At 56.2% G+C, this 24,567-nt stretch overlaps 1 protein-coding gene across 1 annotated transcript in view; it reads left to right on the top strand.

Annotated features, from left to right (window-relative positions):
• Positions 1-24,567, top strand: part of LOC119103343 (2-oxoglutarate dehydrogenase, mitochondrial) — a 49,731-nt gene that overhangs the window by 5,345 nt on the left and 19,819 nt on the right. Inside the window, exons 3-7 of the mRNA XM_037226884.1 lie at positions 19,948-20,169; positions 21,145-21,247; positions 22,413-22,527; positions 22,938-23,078; positions 24,225-24,358. Of these exons, the coding sequence (XP_037082779.1) occupies positions 19,948-20,169; positions 21,145-21,247; positions 22,413-22,527; positions 22,938-23,078; positions 24,225-24,358 (715 nt within the window). The remainder of the gene's footprint in view (positions 1-19,947; positions 20,170-21,144; positions 21,248-22,412; positions 22,528-22,937; positions 23,079-24,224; positions 24,359-24,567) is intronic.

Raw genomic sequence — 24,567 nt, 5'->3', positions numbered from 1 at the left:
TTTGTAGTTTGCTGGCATATTATTCAAGTTGAAGGGAGAATCAAACATTGTAGTGCGCGTCCCTTCCTTGAGCGTAGTGTTCTGTGCGTGATAACCATTCCGCCAAAACAGCGTATTGTATGGGAAGTACTATTTGACGAATGATATGAAACAAACGATAGAAATGCGGTCTGTCGAAATGAAGTGAGCTTAGTCCGTTAAGCCTCGCCCCTTTTGGGAGTCGTTGTGTTGTCGATCCCTCGGCTCCCCCCCCCCCCCCCCCCCGGGCCCATCATTTACCCAGAGCGAGGCCCCAGCCGGTCTCAGTTTGTTTAGCCGTAATATCTGGGCAGAGTCCGATGCCGGCACCGCTGGCACGTTGCTGCATGGATGCGCTGGGGACCGGAGCGGTTCAGGGCTCGGCAGGTGGAGAGGGGCGGTGATTAGAAGGCTCGAGTTCAAACCCCGCACGTGCCACCTTTTTGGTCGCACCGTGACGGTCCGCGAAATAGGCTCTTGACGCCGCGGGCCAAGAGGCCAGGCTTGACGGCCATTAGCACAGCGATTCGTTACGAATGGGTGCTGGTGACTGTTCGGTCAGTGATTTGTTTGGTGACTACTGACTGCTGTTCGGTGGTGCGAGCGGGCCTTACGATGTGTCCGTGTGGCTTTGGTGACACGTGATGCAATGTCACTGGCCTGGCTCTCGTGTTTCTTTGTGTGACAGGTTTGATGGACGTTTTCTCTTGGCGCGACTCGGGCGACACCTACCGTCACCACGTGCTGTCATGTAAAGACGCACCTTCCTTCAAATGTCTCATGTTAACATACACAGCCGAAAAGTCGTTCCACTTTCGGCCATCCGCCATATCACCCGGGCTCTGGTGTCTGCCGCGTTCGACGCGCATTTGGCGTGCTCCATGGTAACTCATGCGAACGTGGCTGCAGAGCTTATTGCGCCGCTCTATCGAACACCGTTCCAAATGAGCTTCACTGGTTTGTCTCGCTAGAAAACTAACCAGTGTCACGTGTGGCATGCTGCTATTCTGTCGCCAGTGGGGCGTTGTTAGCGCGGCTGGCTTTGAAACAAACCGGCATTGGAGAGTCGGCTCGCCAGTCGGCCTCCGGTCCATTGAGAGGCGTGCTGACACTGCCCGGGCGCCTCAATAGGCGCGTCTGTTTGTGGCGGACGCAGGTGGCGAGCCCGACCGAAGCCTAGCCAGAGTCCGTGTTGTGGCGGCAGGCTGTGGCTTTGGTCCTGACCGGCGGACCCGCGGCCGCTGCGGCCGGCACCAAAGGCTGCGCTCCTGGTGGCTGCCTGGTGCTCATGGTGGTTGTCTGGTGTTCCTGGTACAGCGGCGCTCCTGATGGCTGCCACGCCGTCACATGCGCTCGTAAACCAATCAAGAGAGATGTTTCGAACGACGGACTTGTTGTGCACATGTTTGGCGTGGTCGTACAAGCAGACGACCCCACAGCGTTCGTGAGTGAAAGCTGACAAAGCGCCCAACGGCGGTACATGCGGACATGTTTCTCTGAAAGGTGGTCGGCCTGCCTCTTTTTTGCAGAGTTTCACACTCCTGTTTTGAGCAGCGACTTTCAAGCGTACAATGGCCGCCGAGCAACGCCAACGTGTCATTGCAGAGTCAAGCGCTGTCCGGCTATGTGCGTTCGCCCCACTGATCACCTCGAGGATAATCGAATTTCCACGCTGAAACTCAATTTCCGCGCGGAACGAGGTGTGCTCCGCAGAAGAGCACGATTGGATCGCTGTCGGAAATCGACAGTGGTGCGCCCGGAACGACTGCGTTCGGACGTCAGGCTGCCGCGAGGCCTCAGTTGGATGTATTGGCAACACTTGGACGTCAGGCTGCCGCGAGGTCTCAATTGGATGTATTGGCAACACTCGGACGTCAGGCTGCCGCGAGGTCTCAGTTGGATGTATTGGCAACACTCGGACGTCAGGCTGCCGCGAGGCCTCAGTTGGATGTATTGGCAACACTCGGACGTCAGGCTGCCGCGAGGTCTCAGTTGGATGTATTGGCAGCACTCGGACGTCAGGCTGCCGCGAGGTCTCAGTTGGATGTATTGGCAGCACTCGGACGTCAGGCTGCCGCGAGGTCTCAGTTGGATGTATTGGCAACACTCGGACGTCAGGCTGCCGCGAGGTCTCAGTTGGATGTATTGGCAACAACCGATCGACATGTTTGTCGCGCTTTGTTTGTTTGTTTGATGCGCGCCACGAAAGCGAATTGGACCCCCACCCGCACCCATCAGACCCCCGCCCGCACCCATCGGACCCCCACCCGCACCCATCGGACCTCCACCCGCACCCACACGTCGAGAGCTTTGGTCGTAAGGGTGTGAGGGCGTGGACACGCCCAGTTCCGGCCTTCCCTGCGGTCCAGGCAACTTAGAGGAGAGCGCCTTCGGTGCTAGATGTGAATGATACGCACGCAGGAGTGTCGCTTTTGTAAGTGATAGGGAGGGGGGGGGGGGGGGGGGCGACGGCCCGACGAGCTAAGCTCCCTAAACTTTTGTTTCTCCACGGATTTGGCCGACATGAGCATGACGAGCAGAAACTTTAAGTTTTTATTGTTTTGTGTAAAACAATTAATTTGAGCAGTACATTGGCCATGGCTGGCCAATATTTTCCAGCGGAGGTATGCCATTTGTGATGGTAAACTTTTCCCCACGTTTGTGATATTCCAGCCAAAAATATCCGGAGCTGAAGCTTATCATCAACAAGGGAAGAACCCTGAGAAAAGAATGCAAATCGATAACCCTAGATGTGCGGCATTTTAAGATCCACTCTTTGCCTGAAGTCTCGCGTTTACGAACGGGGTATGGTGTATCGCGTGCCAGACACGCCACAGTTCTCAATGCACACCTCGCTCGCTGCTTGCCTCCCCGCCTCCGCCTCCACCTTGCCCGCATGTTCTCTCAGCCTGTCAGTGTCTCATTCCGTTCGATGTCGCCCGTGTCAGTCCGCGTACATTCCTGTTTCCATCCTCGCCTTCCGGCGTGCCATGTGCCAGTGTCTCAGCCGGTCAGTCCGCTGGTGAAGCCTATGTCGGCCCTGCCCAGCTGTGTGCCTGACCCCCCCACCCCCTCCAACCTCCACCTCCACCCGCTCTTTCTCCCCGATCCTGCCGATTATGTAACACGGCTCGCCTGGGTCGTGGACTGACGTTGGGCCGCACTCGTCCCCAGCTGTCGCCTGTCTGTCGTCCCCAGCCAAGCTCTGGTGACGTTACCGTCCATCGAGAGACAGCGGCTTTGCGAAATGCCGGCTTGTCCTGCGACTGGGATGGCGGGAAGCGAAAGGATTTGATTGGATGACCAGGGTCAGGTTCCGGCTCTGACACACGATGATCTCCACAGATATGTCGTGTCAATAAGATATATTGGAAGGACCATCACCACACGGCCCGGTTAACACACGCGAGTAATGAATAAATCAGCCAGGGGATGAGATCTATGTAACCTGTTTACAACACGGTAACATGTAACTGCGAATGTTCGAGAGCCCGTGCCGCGTACTCCTCTGAGTTGACGTGAAACTCCCGACTCTATTGGAATGTCTGTTTTTGATTCTTCAGCTCGGAAAACGGGTTTCTGATTTTTCCAACGCGGAAATTAAGAGAGCGGAACTTTGGGTGCTCTGGATGGGCACCTGTCGATCGCAATTTACCCTGAGGCTCTCGTGTCCGACCGGGGTTCCGGCTCAGGCTCTCGTGTCCGACCTAGGTGACATCGACGATGGAAAGCGAGGTGCGAGGAGGAGGAGGAAGTCAGGGGATGGGGATGGGGAAGTCGGCGTGAGTGTGGTGATCGGCAGCTATGCTCTAGACCCGGATGGCGTACCGCGCGCGGCTCGCTTTCTGTAGTGTTTGGGGCTTGCACGTTTGGATAAGGATTAGAAGTTCAGGGCATGCATTGGGCGTACGCAACTGCCACACGCTTCAGTACCCCGCGTTCCACGACAGCAGCTAGGGGAAGTGGCCGTTACAGTGCCGTCTCAGTGTACTTTTTCTTGTTGTCGCTCGGCATTTATTTCTCACCCTTTGGACGACGCACGCCATCTTATAACCTGCTCCAGGGACGCAGCCGGGATATCACTGAGAGGGGAGGACGGTGTCGAAGCTCGGTGAGTATGGATCACGCTGATTTTGAACTTCCTGCCGAGCCATCTACGGCGGAAAACGACAAAATCCGTCCTAAGCGGCGGGGACTAGGAAGCGCCTTTATCTACCCGCGAGGTCGCATCCGTCGTCGCATGCGCCATCGCATCGCGTCCATTTCACACTCATCCACGTCTCCTCAGTTTTATCCATATCGACTCACTTGGTCTTCATCGCCGCGGACACGGCCCATATGCTATGGTTTCCTTCATCATGCATCACGCCGCCATACCACTGCAATGACGCATTATCATAATCAGTTACGCAATTATCATCAGCTCCGGCCTTATTTGTCCCTCAAATCTCCCCCCCCCCCCATTTGCCCCCACCCTCCAAATGCCTCTTCCCTCCTACCTTCCCCTCTGTTGATCTCAACGCTTGCTCCTCTCCTTACTCCTCTCCTCTCCTCTCCTTCTGCCTCTCCTCTCCTCTCCTCTACCTCGCACTCTCCTCTCTATCTCTACGCTCGCTTCTCTCTCCTCTCTATGCCTCCTATGCTCTGCTCTGCTCTCTCCTGCTCGCCTCGCATGTCTGCCTTCTCTCTTCATGCGCTCTCCTGCTTTCTCCCCTCTTTTCTCCCTCCTCTTCCTTCCCCTCTTCCCTTCCCTCTCTTCTCCCTCTTTCTCCTCCTTCCCCTCTTTCCCTCTTTTCTCCCTCTCTCCTCTCTCTCTCCTCTTTCTTTCCTCTCTCTCCTTCCCCTCTTTCCCTCTCCTCCTTCCCCTCTTTCCCTCTCTCCTTCTCCCTCTTTCCCTCTCTCCTTCTCCCTCTTTCCCTCTCTCCTTCTCCCTCTTTCCCTCTCTCCTTCTCCCTCTCTCTCTCTCTCTCTCTCTCTCTCGCTCTCGCTCTCGCTCTCGCTCTCGCTCTCGCTCCCGCTCTCGCTCTCTCCTCGCCGATCCATACGGCCTGCTCTGCCAGCCGCAGTTGTGTAGTACAGCTGTCGCTCTCTCCGTCGATCTGTACGGCCTGCTTTGCCAGCCGCAGTCGTGTTGTATAGCTGTCGCTCTCTCCATCGATCTGTGCGGCCTCCTCTGCCAGCCGCAGTTGTGTTGTATAGCTGTCGCTCTCTCCGTCGATCTGTACGGCATGCTTTGCCAGCCGCAGTCGTGCTCTATAGCTGTCGCTCTCTCCGTCGATCTGTGCGGCCTGCTTTGCCAGCCGCAGTCGTGTTCTATAGCTGTCGCTCTCTCCGTCGATCTGTGCGGCCTCCTCTGCCAGCCGCAGTCGTGCTCTATAGCTGTCGCTCTTTCCGTTGATCTGTGCGGCCTGCTCTGCCAGCCGCAGTCGTGTTCTATAGCTGGCTGAGAGCGTGATGGGCCTCTGCATCTGTCGATTGTGCAACACGTGCAGCTGCACGCCCGATTAACGCGTGACTTTGGCAGCGGTGACGGAGTGCTTGTTGCTATGCGGCTCTGCGCCCCTCCCAATTGTCCGTGTTGTCATGTGGTGCGCCTGCCCAGCCAACTCGACCGCAGGTCAGGTCTTGACCTCCGTTGAAGGGTTATCATATCCCTCGAGGGTTTTGGACTCGAGGGTTTGCTTTGGGTGCCGGCGCAAAAAACAAGTCAAAGATACCAGGTCTCGATGTTTGTGTAGCGATTTTAGCGATGTTTATGGGGGTGGGGGGGGAGGATTTGAGTCCCACATTTGATGATGATGGGTCGCGCCTGCGGCCGAGACCATTCTGTTCGGACTCAGACAAACATGGAGGGGGAGGGGGGAGGGGTACCATGGCTGCCGATGCCAGACGGAGCTCGGCGCCTGTGCAGCTGAGCTGCACTGGGTCGGTGCAGTGAAGCCACTCCCCCGCCGCCCCGGCACGGCCGCCAGGAGGCCGGCTGCACTGGGTCGGTGCAGTGAAGCCACTCCCCCTCCACCCCGCCGCCCCGTTGGCACGGCTCGTGTCGGCCCGCGCCCCGGCACGGCCGCCAGGAGGCCGGCTGCACTGGGTCGGTGCAGTGAAGCCACTCCCCTCCACCCCGCCGCCCCGTTGGCACGGCCCGTGTCGGCCCGCGCCCCGGCACGGCCGCCAGGAGGCTGGCTGCCCGTGCCGGGGGCTGCCTGGCTGACCAGCGCTGGAGGCGCTTGCGCTGGGCAGCTGATGATGTTGATGATGATATTGATAAAATGCATGCTCGTGCTCATACACATGCAAATGCTTATGTTCATGTTCATGTTCATGTTCATGTTCATGTCCATGTTCATGTTCATGCTCATGCTGATGCCAACGCTGATGCTGATGTCGATGCCGATGACGATGCCATACAACTGCGCTTCGGTGGGTTCGGTCTTTGCACCGGCATTTTGCGCTGGTGCGTAACCATGCGCCACGGGTGTGACATAATGTGCCAATACGGTTAAATGCAAAGGGTTGCGTTGCGTTGCGTTAAAATGCGTTGCCACCCCGCTGGTTGGGTGTGAAGAACCTGTCTGTGCGGCGTGTCTCTAAAACTGTGATCGATGCGTTCACTCTGTATCGACATGGGCTCAGTCATGACAGTTTGAAGATCACACTCGGCTCACACGCTGCCTTCCACGCCACATGACGTGCGCTCGTTGTTTTCCGTCCAGTGACGTACACCCGTTGTTCCCCGTCCAGTGACGTACACCCGTTGGTTTCCGCCCAGTGACGTACGCTCGTTGTTTTCCGTCGTGACGTACGCTCGTTGGTTTCCGCCCAGTGACTTACGCTCGTTGTTTTCCGCCCAGTGACTTACGCTCATTGGTTTTCGTCCAGTGGCGTACGCTCGTTGGTTTCCGTCCAGTGACGTACGCTCGTTGGTTTCCGTCCAGTGACGTACATTCATTGGTTTCCGTCCAGTGACGTACACTCGCTGGTTTCCGTCCAGTGACGTACGCTCGTTGGTTTCCTTCCAGTGACGTACGCTCGTTGGTTTCCGTCCAGTGACGTACACTCGTTGATTTCCGTCCAGTGACGTACACTCATTCGTTTCCGTCCAGTGACGTACGCTCGTTGGTTTCCGTCCAGTGACGTATACTCGTTGGTTTCCGTCCAGTGACGTACACTCGTTGGTTTCCGTCCAGTGACGTACACTCGTTGGTTTCCGTCCAGTGACGTACACTCGTTGGTTTCCGTCCAGTGACGTACGCTCGTTGATTTCCGTTCAGTGACGCAGTCGCCACGGCGGCCGGCGTGCTCATCGCCTGCCGTAACGCTGGCAGTGTACCAGAGACATTGCCGTTTGTGTGCTTAGATCACGGCAGCTTTTTATGCCAGATTCGCGCCCAAAAACTGTAAAAGCATCGTCGTTATGGCAAGCCAGAAGCTGGTCGCTAGATGCGAGTCACCAGAGCGTACCAACGGGTCAGATTGTCGTCTGTGAATCGGGAGCGAAGTTCGTTACGTCTCTGAATCTGGAGCGAAGTTTGTTATGTCTCTGAATCAGGAGCGAAGTTCGTTACGTGCCCGCCCTGGTTTCGGACAAACCGCTGCGGACAGTTTGGGACTGGCCTGCCTCATCTGTGTGAAATCAACTCCGACGTAAACAGACGCACGCTCCGAGGCTATTTTCACGCCACGTTTTTACGTCGGCCTTGCGCGCGCTGACCCACCCAGACGGGGATCAGGTGATCAGCTGCCTGATGGACGATTGTGACGCGCTGACAAACCTGCTCCCGGCGCGTGCTGTCCCGCTTCCAAAACCGGGGCCAAAGGTCAGCCATTTTCTTACGCATGTATGTGAGGACGATCACTGGATGTCGCCTATATACGTTGTTTCGTACATCCTGTACCCAATTTTGTCATTTCGCTTGCACCTTTTATTACATGGAGCGGAACGGAATGAGCAGATGCCGTTATGACATAACAGACAGGGACTTTACTTATACACACGTCACTATACTTGGCGGGGGGGGGAAGCCTAGCCTCCCCCCCCCCTCACAGGCTGACTTGATTCCCCGCAATGTTTCTCAGGTCCTTCCCAGTAAAAAGGGACAACACAGGACCACTGATCCAAGGACATGCAGGAAATTTCCGGAAGTGCTGGCACTCTTCTCATACCTGGTGCACCTAAAGACATCATTTATAGTGCACCTAAAAACATGATTTTTAGTGCACCTAAAGACATCATACATAGTGCACCTAAAGACATCATATATAGTGCGCCTAAAGACATCATATATAGTGCACCTAAGGACATCATGTGTAGTGCACCTAAAGACATATATAGTGCGCCTAAAGGCATCATATATAGTGCACCTAAAGACATCATATATAGTGCACCTAAAGACATCACATATAGTGCACCTAAAGACATCATATATAGTGCACCTAAAGACATCACATATGGTGCACCTAAAGACATCATATATAGTGCACCTAAAGACATCGCTAAAAGCTTCACGTGCCTTGGCATATAGTGCACCTAAATAGCCTGACGTGCATGTTGTACTACATAATATCCTGTGGGTATCAGACATGTTGATGTCATTCCAACTGCTTGGTAAGTTAGACGGCCTGCAGATATTAACAGGTTTTTAACGATATATCACCTGAAGCGGGACACCAAACATTGACTGCGATGTGCGGCAGCTTTTAGGGATCAGATGGCGGGTTCAACATTTAAGGGCATATAAGGGGAGACAATTGCTAATCACGAACGAACGTCACAGTTCAAGAACATCGCACGAACACCACGAACATTCTAGTCATTCAGACTCACGCCCAGTCACCTAATACGCGGTGCTGTGCTGAGGTCTTTCGAGCTGTATTTCACTTGTATGGTGGTTGCTTCTTAGCACTGCACGTGATACATGTTCCGTAGCCTGTCCACTGACAATGCGTCATGTGCACTCTCTGGTCTGCATGCGTGAAGCCACGCCATCCTGCATAAAACAGTGGCCTTAGGCAGTCTTCCATGCAAGATAAACAAGACCTGTTTCTGGCGATCACATGGGACCGCTTACTTAAGTGTTCTCTGTGAATTATATCAAGTTTTAATCTTCTTACGACGCGGCAAGTTCACATGGGTTTGCAGTGGGGAGTCATTCTCCCGTTAAGATCATCTCGGGGATGAAACATTAATATTTGGCGTTGGAACGCAAATCAAAGTGGCAAAATCCGGGAAAAGGTCAGTTGTGTGGAAGGTTAGGTCCACCATATCGGCGGAGTCCCTCAGCCGGTTTTAAAGATGACACCGGTGACAGCAGCTGTGATCGAGTGAGCGGAACGGTAATGCCCACACGGCCCCGGTCTGTTTGTACCAGTGACACCGGTGATAGCAGCTGTGATCGAGTGAGCGGAACGGTAATGCCCACACGGCCCCGGTCTGCTCGTACCAGTGGCGACCGGCGTGTCTTGGACGTGCCAGCTTCCTCAGCGTGTGTCGGCAGCCGGGCAGCCGGCCTCGCCCAGCGCCGGCCCGTTCGCCGTAATCGGGGCTCGCCGTGTGACGTCACGGCCGACCTTGGGGGCGCGGCCACGACCGACCAATCACCGCGCCGCTCACAAGCCGGGCCGCGTGACGAGGCGCAGGGCGGCGAGGTTGTGTGGCGGCCTGCTGGGAACGCGGCGACGTGGCAAACTGGGGCGCTAGTCACGCACGGCTGTGGCAGCGGCCGACCACTCAGACGGGTCGGCGGGTGACGGGTCGTGACGTCATCGTGTCCGGCTCGCACTGCGGATGCTGCCGCCTGAGAGGGGCGATTGTGGACGGCGATCCAGGCTGTTGTTCGCCTGCGATCGTCCCTTCAGTGAGCGGGTCTGAAACGGGGCGTGGTTCCAGGGCCGATGACCTTGAAGTCGCGTTTCTGTGTCAGTGTCGCGTGCAGCGGGCCCGTAATTGCCCAAGCATGGAGTGCGCGGGCGGTGGGCCGCGCCGTCTAGGCAGTCAAGGGCGTCGCCAGAGGCTGAGCCTGACACGGAACACTGGGACACAGACTCAGTGCTCAGCGCTCTGACACTGGTGGGACACTGAACACGCCGTTGAAATCGATCGGATGATGCGGATGAAACTGGCCCTGCCGCTGAGAGCTGGTGTCTGGGAGCTGGTACCAGTGCCGCTGAGAGCTGGTATCCGGGAGCTGGTACCAGTGCCGCTGGGAGCTGGTATCCGGGAGCTGGTACCAGTGCCGCTGAGAGCTGGTATCCGGGAGCTGGTACCAGTGCCGCTGAGAGCTGGTATCCGGGAGCTGGTACCGGTGCCGCTGAGAGCTGGTATCCGGGAGCTGGTACCAGTGCCGCTGAGAGCTGGTATCCGGGAGCTGGTACCAGTGCCGCTGAGAGCTGGTATCCGGGAGCTGGTACCAGTGCCGCTGAGAGCTGGTATCCGGGAGCTGGTACCAGTGCCGCTGAGAGCTGGTATCCGGGAGATGGTACCAGTGCCGCTGAGAGCTGGTGCCCGGGAGCTGGTACCAGTACCGCTGAGAGCTGGTATCCGGGAGCTGGTACCAGTGCCGCTGAGAGCTGGTATCCGGGAGCTGGTACCAGTACCGCTGAGAGCTGGTATCCGGGAGCTGGTACCAGTGCCGCTGAGAGCTGGTATCCGGGAGCTGGTACCAGTACCGCTGAGAGCTGGTGCCCGGGAGCTGGTACCAGTGCCGCTGAGAGCTGGTATCCGGGAGCTGGTACCAGTGCCGCTGAGAGCTGGTATCCGGGAGCTGGTACCAGTACCGCTGAGAGCTGGTGCCCGGGAGTCGTTTTGCACGAAATCCCGAGTCACTTTAGGGCTGCCCTGGCTGATGACCTCGCTCCCCCGAGGCTCCCCGCGCCGGTGGCTGCGCCGGAGGACCTGCCTACCCCTCACACCGTGCGGAGGGAGGGAACTGTGTGGCCTGGCGTATTCTGTCCAGGTAGACGGCCGCCGCATTTCCTGTCCTAGTTATCCTACGGTTACGTGTTATCCATCCTACTGGTCCTCTAACGCATTGTCCCCTTAACGAGGCGTTTAGGCGTAATGAGCCGTCGCCCCGAGACAAAAAGCGCAAACGAAATCGGTAGACTGGAGCCAGCTGCCGGTCACAACTCTGCCCGCCGCCCATTGAGGTATGCCGGATGCCGGTTCCTGCACGTGATGCCGTGCTGTGACGCTCCATGGCGCCGCCCATTGAGGTATGCCGGAATGCCGATCCCTGCACGTGATGCCGTGCTGTGACGCTCCATGGCGCCGCCCATTGAGGTATGCCGGGATGCCGATCCCTGCACGTGATGCCGTGCTGTGACGCGCTATCGCCGGCTACCCTTATCAACCTCGTCGTATCTCAGCTCTCCGGCCGTCGACCTGGGAGAAGTCGTGCTCCTACTTGGGCACCTTTTTGTTGCTGATGGTGTGTTTTGCCGATCAGACGCGCCTGCAAAGCGAAGCTTTTTGCGCCGGGGCAGATGCGGTCTTTCGGTCAGCGTTGGAGTGCGCTGAACGCCGCACACAATCGTTTTGCGATGTAGGATTTGAACAAAGCTGTTGCGATGTGGGATTTGAACAAAGCTGTTGCGATGTAGGATTTGAACAAAGTTTGTGTGATATAGGATTTTAACAAAGTTTGTGTGATATAGGATCTGAACAAAGCTGTTGCGATGCATGATTTAAACAAAGCTGTTGCGATGTAGGGCTTGAACAAAGATTGTGCATATAGGATTTGAACAAAACTGTTGGAAAGTAGGATTGAGCAAAGTTTGAGGATCAGCGTGACACGGTTCGGGTGGAAAAAATGTTTCCTGAGCATTAAGTATTGTGGTTTCTTATCTTTTTCCGCCGGATGCACAAGATCATGAACTTAAAATGATCTAATATCAATGGCCGTGACTTGTAGCGTGATATTTAATGCCAAATTCGACTCGTAACTTAATTGAAAGTCATGGATGCGATAGATACATATTTTACACAATTCTGGCATAATGATACACGATGAATACAATAAATGTACGTTTGGTATTGGAAACGAGTCGCAAAACCGTCAAGTATTTTGGTTGGCCGTCCAGACGTAGGGCGTCGCGTATTTCAGCTGGCAGTCTGCTCGGCTTACTGGAATAGCAAATTGTGGGTTGTACTCACGGAATCCCATCCAAAGCATTTGCTCTATCCGTTGTCTTCCTAGTTAGGAGTCTTACGTGTTTGTGGTCAAAGATATGAAGCCAGAGCTTAAATCATCCTTTGCATGAAACATTTTTTGCCTATTCATAGCACGATATTGCATCAAATTTCAGCAACGTTTTCGTGACTTGGCAACAGCACTCATGGCTTAAGGCTCTATGCTCCTAATAGGACACGGCGCGGCCCGGTCAACACCGGGTGATCAGCTGTTTGGTGATAACCCTACCGGATCGAGCGTACCAGCCCTCGACAGCCGTGGCCAGCACCGGGCGATCAGCTGTTTGGTGATGACCCGGCCGGATCTGGCGTACCAGCTCTCGATAGCCGTGGTCAGCACCGGGTGATCAGCTGTTTGGTGATGACCCGACCGGATCGGGCGTACCAGCCCTCGACAGCCGTCTTTTTAGTGTTTCACCAGCGTTGTTTCGCGCCAGCTGTTTGGAGCCTTAAGCATGGTACTAGCATCTGCTCCTGGGAAGCGTTGACGCTATGTTTGGACGTATCTTAACGGATCTGACGTAAACGCACGTGCGTCAGCGTGTCCGAATCCTTCGCGTTGTAAACATACGGGACGTTGATTGTTGTGGACGTCATTCATAAAGCGGAGGAAATCGGTCGCCTGTTCGCCGGTATGCTCTTTGTAAACCGATGTTTATCTTTTGGTGTTGCTGTTTTTGGCGGCAGTGACTACTCTGTGCGGGTCTTTTCTGCAGGGCGCTAGGATGGTATGGCAAGTGTGGGGTTGGCTGTGTCGAACATCAGTTTTTAACTTACAACATTTTCCTCATTTTATCGCAGATTAGTTTTGTGTTTAATGACTTATATGATATAATGTATAAATGTATTCATGTAAAAATCATGTACTATCTTTACGCACATTCCCGTGCCTCGCCCTTGCATGTCGAACTCAACTTGCCATGCATCAGGTGAACTCAACTTACTACGCGCTGCTAATGACCAGTTGTGTGTTCCAACGTTCACTCTTGTCTTTTGATTTAACATTCACGCGCGCCAACAGCGTTTGACAGCGCGCGTGCGTTATAACAAATTGTCAGAAACCGTATTCCAGCTTTTTCTGCCGCCTGAATGCCAATGGTGGTGAAAGCCTTGGGCTGTTTTGACGAACCGACCCGTAGTCGTCCGTGACCGTGCGACCTCGGACTGCGGAAATGCCTGGGGGTGTGCTCCTCTGCGCGACCTTTGACCTTCGCGCTGCGTGGACGCCCGTAGTCGGAAGTGTTAGGTCTCATGGTGGATCTGGTACTCATTGGGACTGCCTCGAGACTGTTGCTTTAAAATGTTTGGCGTTTTCAAGTCCGTTGATTTGCTGCAACATATGCTACATCACCAATTACCTAGCCTGAACGGCGTTGTTAAACTGACACGGTGTCTCCTTCCGTGCGCTTCCCATGCCATTTCGTTTCTGCTGCGCTCGTGGAGTGCTGCTCGGAATCTGCGTGACGCAGCCGTGTGGAGAGTATTTTCCACCGGACCCAGCCAAGCACGTGGTCCAGCCTTGTGGAGGTCATCTTCCACCGGACCCAGCCGGGCACGTGACCCAGCCGTGTGGAGGCTATTTTCCACTGCACCCAGCCAGGCATGTGGCCCAGCCTTGTGGAGATCATTCTCCACCGGACCCAGCCAGGCACGTGACCGAGCCGTGTGGAGACCATTTGCCACCGGACCCAGCCGTGTGGAGGCCATTTTCCACCGGACCCAGTCGTGTGGAGGTCATTTGCCACCGGACCCAGCCGTGTGGAGGCCATTTGCCGCCGCGTTCGGAGTAGTTTTGCCGTCTGCGCACGTTTGCTGAGAGATGTAGCAGCGCGTGCTGTGGAAGGCGTCACGGCAGCTGCTGTAGCCGCGGCAGCTCGGCTGCTTCGCGCCGGGACTGCCCGCCCGTGTTCGAGCGTCCGCTATATTTGGTACGGAGACCTTGCCAGAGTGCCCGCTCACGATCTGTGGCGTTGATCCAGTTGAGTTAGCGCCCACTCACGTCTTTCCACGTCACGTCTTTCCCAGAGCCGGCGGCCTCGGCCGCGGGTAGTGATGTCGTTCCGAGCTGGCTTTGTGCATTCTGTTTGTTCTTGACGTTGGGGTGTATTTTTTTGACGGATGTTGTATTATATGCGTCAGATCTTCCATGGCTGAAAGCGCGATAGCATTTCTTGGGAAGAGGCCCTATGATGCAATGCTTACCACTCGCCAAAATCGCACGCGTTGCGTCACTAACATATTCCATTCAAGTACAAGTTCGTGTGACAATTTTGACGAGCATTCATACCATAATATCCTTGTTATTATAGTCTGCAACGTTGTCTGTTATAGCCTGTTATTATAGTCTGCAACGTTGTGCTTTTCCAGCATGCCGCTCGCGCTCTTCTGCCCCCTTCTCCCCGTCCCCGTCGTCCCCGCTCACCTCTTCTGCCCACCCCCCTCAGCGGCGTGGGCAGAGTACTGCAGGAGAGAGAGAGAGAGAGAGAGAGAGAGAGAGAGAGAGAGGAGAGAGAGAGAGAGAGAGAGAGAGAGAGAGAGAGAGAGAGAGAGAGAGAGAGAGAGAGAGAGAGAGAGAGAGAGATAGAGAGAGAGAGAGAGAGAGAGATAGAGAGAGAGAGAGAGAGAGAGAGAGAGAGAGAGAGAGAGAAGAGAGAGAGAGAGAGAGAGAGAGAGAGAAGAGAGAGAGAGAGAGAGAGAGAGAAGAGAGAGAGAGAGAGAGAGAGAGAGAGAAGGAGAGAGAGAGAGAGAGAGAGAGAGAGAGAGAGAGAGAGCGAGAGAGAGAGAAGAGAGAGAGAGAGAAGAGAGAGAGAGAGAGAGAGAGAGAGAGAGAGAGAGAGAGAGAGAGAGAGAGAGAGAGAGAGAGAGAAGAGAGAGAGAGAGAGAGAGAGAAGAGAGAGAGAGAGAGAGAGGAGAGAGAAGAGAGAGAGAGAGAGAGAGAGAGAGAAGAGAGAGAGAGAGAGAGAGAGAGAGAGAGAGAGAGAACTGGAGTTCCGCCTCGCTTGGCGGCCACATTCGCCCCCCCCCCCCCCTCAGATCTCGCGGCGGCGTAAACATGGCGGAGTGCTAAATGATTTCCAACCTGCAAAATCAGAGGACACGTTGGTGTGTACAGGGTGGGGGCGCACAGTATATGCGTAGCCTCCAAAACGTCAAAAGCAGCTAGACCCTTTGGAGGAGCCACAACTTGCCAGTCCAATGGCTGCGTGTTGTGTTTTTGGCGTCCCTGTCGGCTCGTCTATGTTGTGTTTTTGGCGTCCCTGTCTGCGCGTCTATCGGCCCGCTGGCCGGCCGCAACTCGCAGCTCTCCGTGTTCACTTTCTATCGATTATCGGGCACCGTCCGGGCTTCTCCGCACGCCGGATTTCGCCATCGATTGTGCGTGACCCTCGGTCTCCAGCCGGCCTCAAGGCCATCGCGTTCGCCGGCGGTTGGGCGCATAGCTCACCAGGGGAGAGGGGGGAGGGGGATTGAAGCACTCGTGGTGATGGAGCGGTCTTTGGCGGAAGAGAATGGAGGCTGACAGGTCGTGTCAACGCCGGTGTCGTGTCGTGTAATATCAGTCCTGCATTGCGGCCGCGGAAGGCGCCAGTGAGAGCGCCCGGTTTATTCGGCGGTGCAGTCTACCCTCCGCATCGGGGGGACGCATCGGCGGATTACCCGTGAATGCACTTCTGCACGAGATATCGCCTCCATATCGACCTACTCGATGAGGAGCACTGAGGATGAGGATGATGAGGATGAGGATGATGAGAATGATGATGAGGATGAGGATGAGCTGGCTTGTGAAGGCTCTCCGTAAATTATGCTCCTGTTGGGGTATTGCGTAAACCATGTTCCGTATATCGGGTTTTAGGCGCGCAAACAGGTGGCTTGATATGGAAGTTCCAGTGCAATTTTTCACATTTACGTAGGAGATTTATTTTGACACCCATCAACTCCGATAATATGTATTGACCTGTGGTCTCCATTCTGCCGTTCCGCCACTCAGTTCCCTGTCGGACGTTTGTGGGCGCGCGCCGATCTGGCGGACGACATATTGGAACTCCGTTGCGCTGATTGGTGGCCGGTTTTGTGCTGAACGTCACACGGCTGGCCGAGTAGATTGGTTAGCTGAGGTCATGCACAATTTCGATTTGCAAGATAGCAGAAGGTTAGTCACATTTGTGAAGTATTGAATGTGCAATGTGGAAAAATTGAACAATGCAACAACGCCCTGACACGGTAGCCACCACAGTGCTAGTGTAGTTACACTAACGTCTCAAATGAAAATTTTCTCTAGTATATTTTGGGGTGGGCGGGTAGTTGAAGGCGGGACCAGGGCCCTTTCCCAAGCATGACCCGTCGAGATCAGGCCCGTGTTTGGCGGCGTAACGGTCCGAGTTGGCGTGGTGTTGCATGCAGGCCTTCCCAGGGCGGATGAAAGGAGCCCCAGCAGACGAGCGACGAGCGAGTGGCCTGAGCGCTCGTTCTCAGGGGCAAACAGAGTCGCGGGTCAGGTCAGGGAGTGTCGCCCCAGGAGACGAGCGACGAGCGAGTGACCTGAGCGCTCGTTCTCAGGGGCAAACAAAGTCGCGGGTCAGGTCAGGGGGCGTGGCGGTTTTCCTTACACACCAGGCAAGCAGTTCCTTCAACAGCTGAAAGCTTGTGGCTTTTCTGATGTGCCCAGCGCAAGCTACATTTTGCGCTCGTGACACGTCATGGGCTCAAAACAAAACGAGGTCGATGCCCGGTGTCACTGCGCGTTACAAGTCGGCTTGCGGAGGGCCGTTACAAGGGAGTCGTTACAAGTCGGCTTGCGGAGGGCCGTTACAAGGGAGTCGTTACAAGTCGGCTTGCGGAGGGCCGTTACAAGGGAGTCGTTACAAGTCGGCTTGCGGAGGGCCGTTACAAGGGAGTCGTTACAAGTCGGCTTGCGGAGGGCCGTTACAAGGGAGTCGTTACAAGTCGTCGGCTCGCCGTGCTTCCCAAGCGGGATAGGTTTAACTCAACTCGTCCAACGTCCAAGTTTTTCAGAATTTAACACGTATGGGAGCCATGCATGCATGTAAAGTATGGGAGCCATGCCTCCCCTGTGCCGTAGCTGGGCCTGACATGGAAGTCATGCCTCCCGCGGTGCTGTGGCTGGGCCTGGTATGGGAGCCATGCCTCCCCTGTGCCGTAGCTGGGCCTGACATGGAAGTCATGCCTCCCGCGGTGCTGTGGCTGGGCCTGGTACGGAAGCCCGCATCTCAGCAACACACGTGCGTGTGTTTTCTACGCTCTACCCACCGAACTGTAGGAATTATTTCGTATTGGTTCTAGAAACGCGGTAATTGTGATCATTGGCCCTAAAGTGGCAAACCTTCTGGCCACTGTTCGCATGTTTGCACGTGACGATCACCATACTGTTCGCATGTTTGCACGTGACGATCACCATATTGTTCGCATGTTTGCACGTGACGATCACCATACTGTTCGCATGTTTGCACGTGACGATCACCATACTGTTCGCATGTTTGCACGTGACGATCACCATATTGTTCGCATGTTTGCACGATGACGATCACCATATTTATATGTGCTATGAAGGCAAATACGGAGGACCGTGTTCGTGTACTTACGGATCGCCAGCACGTTTGCATACTTGGACGTCACTGGTCTATTGCTTAATTACCGGCACCTTATTTGTGTACCTCATACATACCAAAATTTTCCCGGTAAATTTACACGTTGTCGTCATCCTTTTGATATCAGCTTTATCCTGTCCGTAACCCACCATTTTCTCACCGGCAAATGTCTATATTTACTTCAAATTCACTTTGGTTACCTAGGTAAATAAGTCCGCTGTCAGTCGGACGTTCACACTCCGTATCCAGGAATAAGTCTGGCGTGCACCGAACACGCCACACCGATCAATAAGGCCGCACCGAACACGCCACACCGAACAGGCCGCACCGAACACGCCACACTGAACAGGCCGCACCGAACAGGCCACACTGAACAGGCCGCACCGAACAGGCCGCACCGAACAGACCACACCGAAAGCGGATCAATGGTCGGGCCTGTAATGGTATGCGTAACTCAATGAAAAAATAACATTTCCTGGAGAATCGGCGACACGTGACGACGCTCTGTCGTGTTCCTTTCCATTGGCGTTATTAATTTCGAGGTCGTACTTCATGGTGTCAGAATTTTGCGTTCTCTTATCCTAAGTTGGATGTGCGCTGTATCATGGCACTGGCTGGTCAACCACTCCTGGTTTAATACCTGCAATGTTGGTGTCCTGTAGAAACCGGCTCGCTGGTTGAAAACAACTGAAAAATCAAGTAGGGTCATCGGCAGGCAATCTCGAGTCAAATTCTGCTTTCCGTTTCGATAAAGGGATGCTGCCAAAATATCAACGCATCTTTTATCTCCATTCTCCTGTTTTTTCTCCGAGGAATAAGGGTATTTAGTTACTACTATTCTATCGACATGAATAATGCTCCTCTGAAATGTACATAGCAGTTTACGTAACTTTGCAATTTTTTCAGCTGTTGTCGCGTAGTGGTGGAAATGTGCTGAAGCGTCGTTGTTGACTCGTCGTTGGCAGACGTCATTATTCTTGCTGGGTGGACTTTGACCGTGACTCTTCCTTGAAAGGCAGCTGACTGTTGCTTGGCGACCTCGCCGTAGCTCTTCCCTGAAAGGCAGCTGACTATTGCATGACAACCTCGCGGTAATTGGTGGATGGCAATTATGCAGCGTCCTCCGCCCGTCCGTCTGGCGTGACTGAAACGTCGGTCATGCAGTGCGCTTCCATCAATTATTTTGTCGGTACCACGCATCGCTCGGCGGGTTTTCGTATGCGCTGGTTGGGCGACGCCCTGCCGTTAGTACCTCGGCACGCTTCTCGTGGCACGCTTCTCGCTAGTTCTCCCTGAAACTTTAGTGCGCATATTTTAATTGGACGTTTTTTTCTGGGGGCAGAGCTTACGCTGAACAGAGATTGTTGCATGAACCCTGACCGTGACCGTGACGTCACCCCACCACCCGATCGTGAAATTCTAGTTCAGAATTTAGTGGTAAATTTAGACAGATCTAGACAGAATTAAGTGGCAAAAGCCTAACGTGTCGCCGTGGTCAACGCGGCCCGCCATGCTCTTGACCTCATTTAGGTCAGGAGGCTTTCCCAGTCAGGCTATTCACTGCTTCCGGCCGGAGGCCATCCCAGTCAGTGGCAGATAGTGAGCGCCGAAACGGCTCGAACCCACCCACCCTGCCACGGGCCTCTCTTGAACTCACGCCTGTCCGCCGTCTCACGCCTCTCCACCGTCTCACGTCTCTCCGCCGCTTCATGCCTCTCCACCGCCTCACGCCTCTCCACCGCCTCACGTCTCTCCACCGCCTCACGCCTCTCCACCGCCTCACGTCTCTCCACCGCCTCACGTCTCTCCACCGCCTCACGCCTCTCCACCGCCTCGCCCTCCCCACCGCCTCACGCCTCTCCACCGCCTCACGCCTCTCCACCGCCTCACGTCCTCTCCACCGTCTCCACCGCCCCGCCCTCCCCACCGTCTCACGTCTCTCCACCGCCTCGCCCACTCCACCGCCTCACGTCTCTCCACCGTCTCCACCGTCTCATGCTTCTCCACCGCCTCACGTCTCTCCACCGCCTCGCCCTCTCCACCGCCTCACGTCTCTCCACCGTCTCCACTGTCTCACGCCTCTCCACCGCCTCACGTCTCTCCGCCGTCTCACGTCGCGCCGCCTTCCTGTTTCAGTCATGGGACGCGTACTTCTCGCGGGCGGCGGGCGGCGCGCCACCGGGCGCCGCCTACTCGTCGCCGCCGTCGCTGGCGACGCCGGCGGCGAACACGGCGCCTGTGACGGCGCTGGTACCGCATGGTGCTGGCGCCAGCAGCGGCGTCGCGCGCGCTGCCACCGCCGACGAAAAGAGCATTCAGGATCATCTGAGCGTGCTGGGCGTCATCAGGAGCTATCAGGTGGGTCATCATTGCTGACAGGTGGGTCATCAGGAGCTATCAGGCTGGCCACCAGGAGCTGACAGATGATCAGGAGCTATAAGGTGGGTCGTCGGGGCTGGGAGATAGGTGATCAGGAGCTATCAGGCTGGTCACCAGGAGCTGACATGATCAGGGGCTATCAGGTGGGTCATGGGGCTGGGAGATAGGTGATCAGGAGCTATCAGGCGGGTTATCAGGGGCTACAGGACCGGTCAGGTTGCGTCAGGTCTTCTCAAATCACTTAGCCGGGACAGCGGAAGCGGGCGGCAATGCGCACACTGGGATACGCCCACGCACGCTATTTTCGCACACGCAATGCACACACTGGGACACGCCCACGCATGTTATTTTCGCACACGCAACGCACACACTGGGACACGCCCACGCACGTCATTTTCGCACACGCAACTGCACGCACAGTACGCGCCGTTCCAAACACGGATCCCCGACCCCAGGCCGCAGCCCCCGGGCGGCAGTGGGACGGGACGACGATAGCCGCCGACGCTCCTTAAAGGGATCGACGCGAAGGGAGGCGTGATTCCTTAAAATGGCTCCCTCCCCCCCCCCCCACAAAACAAGGCTTCTGGACATGCTCGATTTTTTTGTGTTGGAGCAGGGGGCGGACGTTGGCTGTGTTTTTTGTGTGCGGATTTATCGGACGGTTAATGCTGGTTTCGACGCTCGATTTTTAGTTAGGCAGGCGATAGGTTTTTTGCGTCCGGAATGGCCCGTAATTGTACTGGCGTGAAGATCCCAACTCTAAAGTTTGAATGCGGGTTCCGCATTACATCTGTTGATGACCTTTGCTGACCTTCTGACTTACGATTCCTGCGTGATCTCGGCACCCAGATCTTCCGTGAAATTCCCATTGTTTACGTCACGCGGTGACCGATTGGTCCTGCGGTCAGCCGCTGTGTGACCTCTGTTTGACCTCTGTATGACCTTAACCGGCAGATCCGGGGTCACCTGGTGGCGCGTCTGGACCCGCTGGAGATCGAGCGAAAGCCGGTGGAAACCGCCTCGGAAATCGTCGTCAGAGGATACATGAAGTCGTTCGGTGAGATCGCCGGCTGTAGTGTTGCGGCTCGGTGAGACTGCCGGCTGTAGTGTTGCGGCTCGGTGAGACCGCCGGCTGTAGTGTTGCGGTTCGGTGAGACTGCCGGCTGTAGTGTTGCGGCTCGGTGAGACCGCCGGCTGTAGTGTTGCGGCTCGGTGAGACCGCCGGCTGTAGTGTTGCGGTGGGGGGGGGGGGGGGATTGAAGGAGTTTCTCATGTGTTTCGACGGACGGCCCTGGTCTTCTATGCTTCGTTTTGGCCACTCGCGTGGCCAAAATGCGCGTGATAGCTGAAATGTTCCACCCCGCCGCCACCACTACAGCATTACCTGGGTGAAGTCACAACTTGTCTGTGGGAGAGGGGGGGGGGGGGCAACTCAACTCCTTTAAGGTTGATTGTTTAAAGATAAGGCCTTGTGCTCCGACCTTGTGATCGAAGGCCTAGTCCTCACATGAGAACTTCAGGAGCTTCAGAATAGACTTCAAGTCTGTGGCGGAGCCAGGTGTTCCTCATGACGTCAGGAATAGGTGCTCCTGGGACCTTCACGCGCCGGCAACCATAATAAGTGCAGGCTACTTCACATCCCCCCCCCCCCCCCCCGTGAGGTGTGTTTGTTCTCTGCAAACCTGTCTACATCCACAGTTTGCGCAGGTAATGATAGGATGAGTTGTTGCCAGGCCAGTGTGCGACGGGTGCGGTTATGTTCGAGCGTTCCGCATTTCGGCCGAGGCCAGACTCGTGGCCTGTGGTGTCACGGCACGGAAACGGCCGTGGCCGTGGCCGACCGTTTGTGTAAGCCCTTCACAGAGCCGGTGGAGGAGCCGGCTAACAGATGGCTGGGTTAGGTGACGAGAGGTGTCAGTTTCACCCAGTTTTGGGCCAACACTATCGCTCGCTCAAGCTGCGATGTGAACTTGGCCCTTCTCCCCCTGCCCTGGCTGTTCATATGTCCTCTGCGTTCAAGCTGCGATGTGAACTTGGCCCCTTTTCACTGGCCCTGGCTGCTCAATGTCCTCTGCGGCTCGTGGGCGGTCCATGACCTGCCGACACGGGCGCTGCTCGCTGCTCGGCGCCCTCATCGAGCCCAAGCCTGACGGGCGTCGGAGCATGGTGAGAACGTGAGCTGAGGCGAAGCTGTCCTCACCCCGCCCGCCGCCCTGCCGCAGACGAGCAGGACATGGACACGGTGTTCCAGCTGCCCTCCTCCACCTTCATCGGCGGCAGCCAGAAGGCGCTGCCGCTGGGTGAGATCGTCAGCCGGCTGGAGCGGGCCTACTGCAGGTGCGGAGGCGGTCCAAGGAGTTGTGCTGGACCTGGTCTGCTGCCGGTGGCCCGCGTGGACTCGGGGTGGAGAGTCTGGCCTTCTGCTGACACATGCGCCCGGGGCGTGTGGACCGTGGAGGCCTCGGTGTTGGTGTGTCGGCCAGCGGCGGACTGTGTGCACGCTTGTGGTGTTGGCGTGGGCTCAGGTTGGGGAGGGGCGGAGCTGAATGTGTCGGCCAGCGGCGGACTGTGTGCACGCGTGTGGTGTTGGTGTGGGCTCAGGTTGGGGAGGGGCGGAGCTGAATGTTCGCCGCTTGTTATTTAAAGACATCACGAATCGCCCACGTGGACCGATTCCCGTTCCAGGAATATCGGCGTTGAGTACATGTGCACCAGTGATCGTCCACGTGGACTGATTTCCGTTTCAGGAGCATTGGCGTGGAGTACATGTACATCAACGACCTGGAGCAGTGCAGCTGGATCCGGCAGCGGATCGAGTCGCCCGGTATACTGCAGTTCAGCAGCGACGAGAAACGGCTGCTGCTCGCCCGCCTCGCCCGCGCTTCGGGGTGGGTTTGAGGACCACTGGGGCCGCTGGCTTTTGGAGCCGCTGAGCCTGCTGCGGTCCTCAAGGGGGTTGGGGTTTGGGAGAGTCTGTGTTATTTCCTCTGATGGGGAGTGACTGGTCTGCTAAGTTTGGGACATACGGGGTCGGGGAGGTTTGAAAGCCACTGGGCCGGGTGGGTTAAGGACACAGAGGGCCGGCTGTGTTTGAGAACCGCTTGGTTTCGTAGGTTTGAGGGCCACCGGCCCGGCAGGTATGATGCATCACTTTGCTTGTATATATTTGGGAACCACGCAGCTTAGTCGGTAGTTCGTGTTTGTGGAGGCAATGTGGTGTCTAATATTTGGAAATGACTGGGTCTGATGGATCTGGGACCCACTGTATGCAGCTTAGGCAGCGTTTCAATCTTCGTATATTTACCGGGGTCGAGAATACAGTGGCTTCTGGTCTAGAGCGTACGTTTGGGAGCCTCTGGGTTTGGTACGTCATTGTCGACTGTTAACTGAACTGCGTGGTCCTGTACCTGAGAACGTGGTCCTGAGCTGCGGGCAAGCTCAGGACCGCAGTGTGTGGTCCTGAGCTGCGGGCAAGCTCAGGACCGCAGTGTGTGGTCCTGAGCTGCGGGCAAGCTGAGGACCACAGTGTGTGGTCCTGAGCTGCGGGCAAGCTGAGGACCGCAGTGTGTGGTCCTGAGCTGCGGGCAAGCTGAGGACCACAGTGTGTGGTCCTGAGCTGCGGGCAAGCTGAGGACCGCAGTGTGTGGTCCTGAGCTGGACTGACCCGAAGCCGTGGGCTGACCCGAAGCCGTGGGCTGACCTGAGGCCGCGGTCTGACCTCTGTTGCAGTTCTGGCATCTGGACCGTGCCATCTGGGGCGAAACGCGACTGAGCCCAGCCACGGTTTTGGCCTGTGGACCGCATCGGGTACACTGACCCAAACCAAACCCAGTCCCTGGTTGTTGGCCTGAGCCGGACCGTCCACGCTTGGCAGACGTCCGGCGGCCTGCTCCACATCCAGGCCATCCGCGCCCACGTCCACGTCCGCACCGTCCGCGCCCACGTCCACGTCCGCGCCGTCCGCGCCCCACGCCCGAATCCCCTGGAAGCGCGCACGACCGCGCCCGACTCTGACTCATCGACTCCGGCGGCAGGTTCGAGTCGTTCCTGGCGCGCAAGTGGTCCTCGGAGAAGCGGTTCGGCCTGGAGGGCGGCGAGGTGCTGATCCCGGCCATGAAGCACATCATCGACATCTCGTCCGCCATGGGCGTCGAGTCCTTCGTCATGGGTACGTGCCTGGCCGTGGGTCTTATCATGCGTGCTGGGTCTCGTCATGGGTGCATGGGACTCGCCATGGGTACATGGGCCTCGTCAGAGGTGCATGGACCTCATTGCGGGTACCTGGGGTCTCGTCATGGGCACGTCACGGATCTGGTATGGGTCTCGTTATGTGTACACGTGTCTTGGTCATGGGTACATGGGTCTTGTCACGAATGC

The sequence above is a fragment of the Pollicipes pollicipes genome, unplaced genomic scaffold, assembly GCF_011947565.3.
Source record: "Pollicipes pollicipes isolate AB1234 unplaced genomic scaffold, Ppol_2.1 Scaffold_1600;HRSCAF=1878_pilon_pilon_pilon, whole genome shotgun sequence".
Classification (NCBI taxonomy): domain Eukaryota; kingdom Metazoa; phylum Arthropoda; class Thecostraca; order Pollicipedomorpha; family Pollicipedidae; genus Pollicipes; species Pollicipes pollicipes.
Note: the sequence above shows the minus strand (reverse complement) of the source record. Positions and strands in the feature narration are given on the sequence as shown.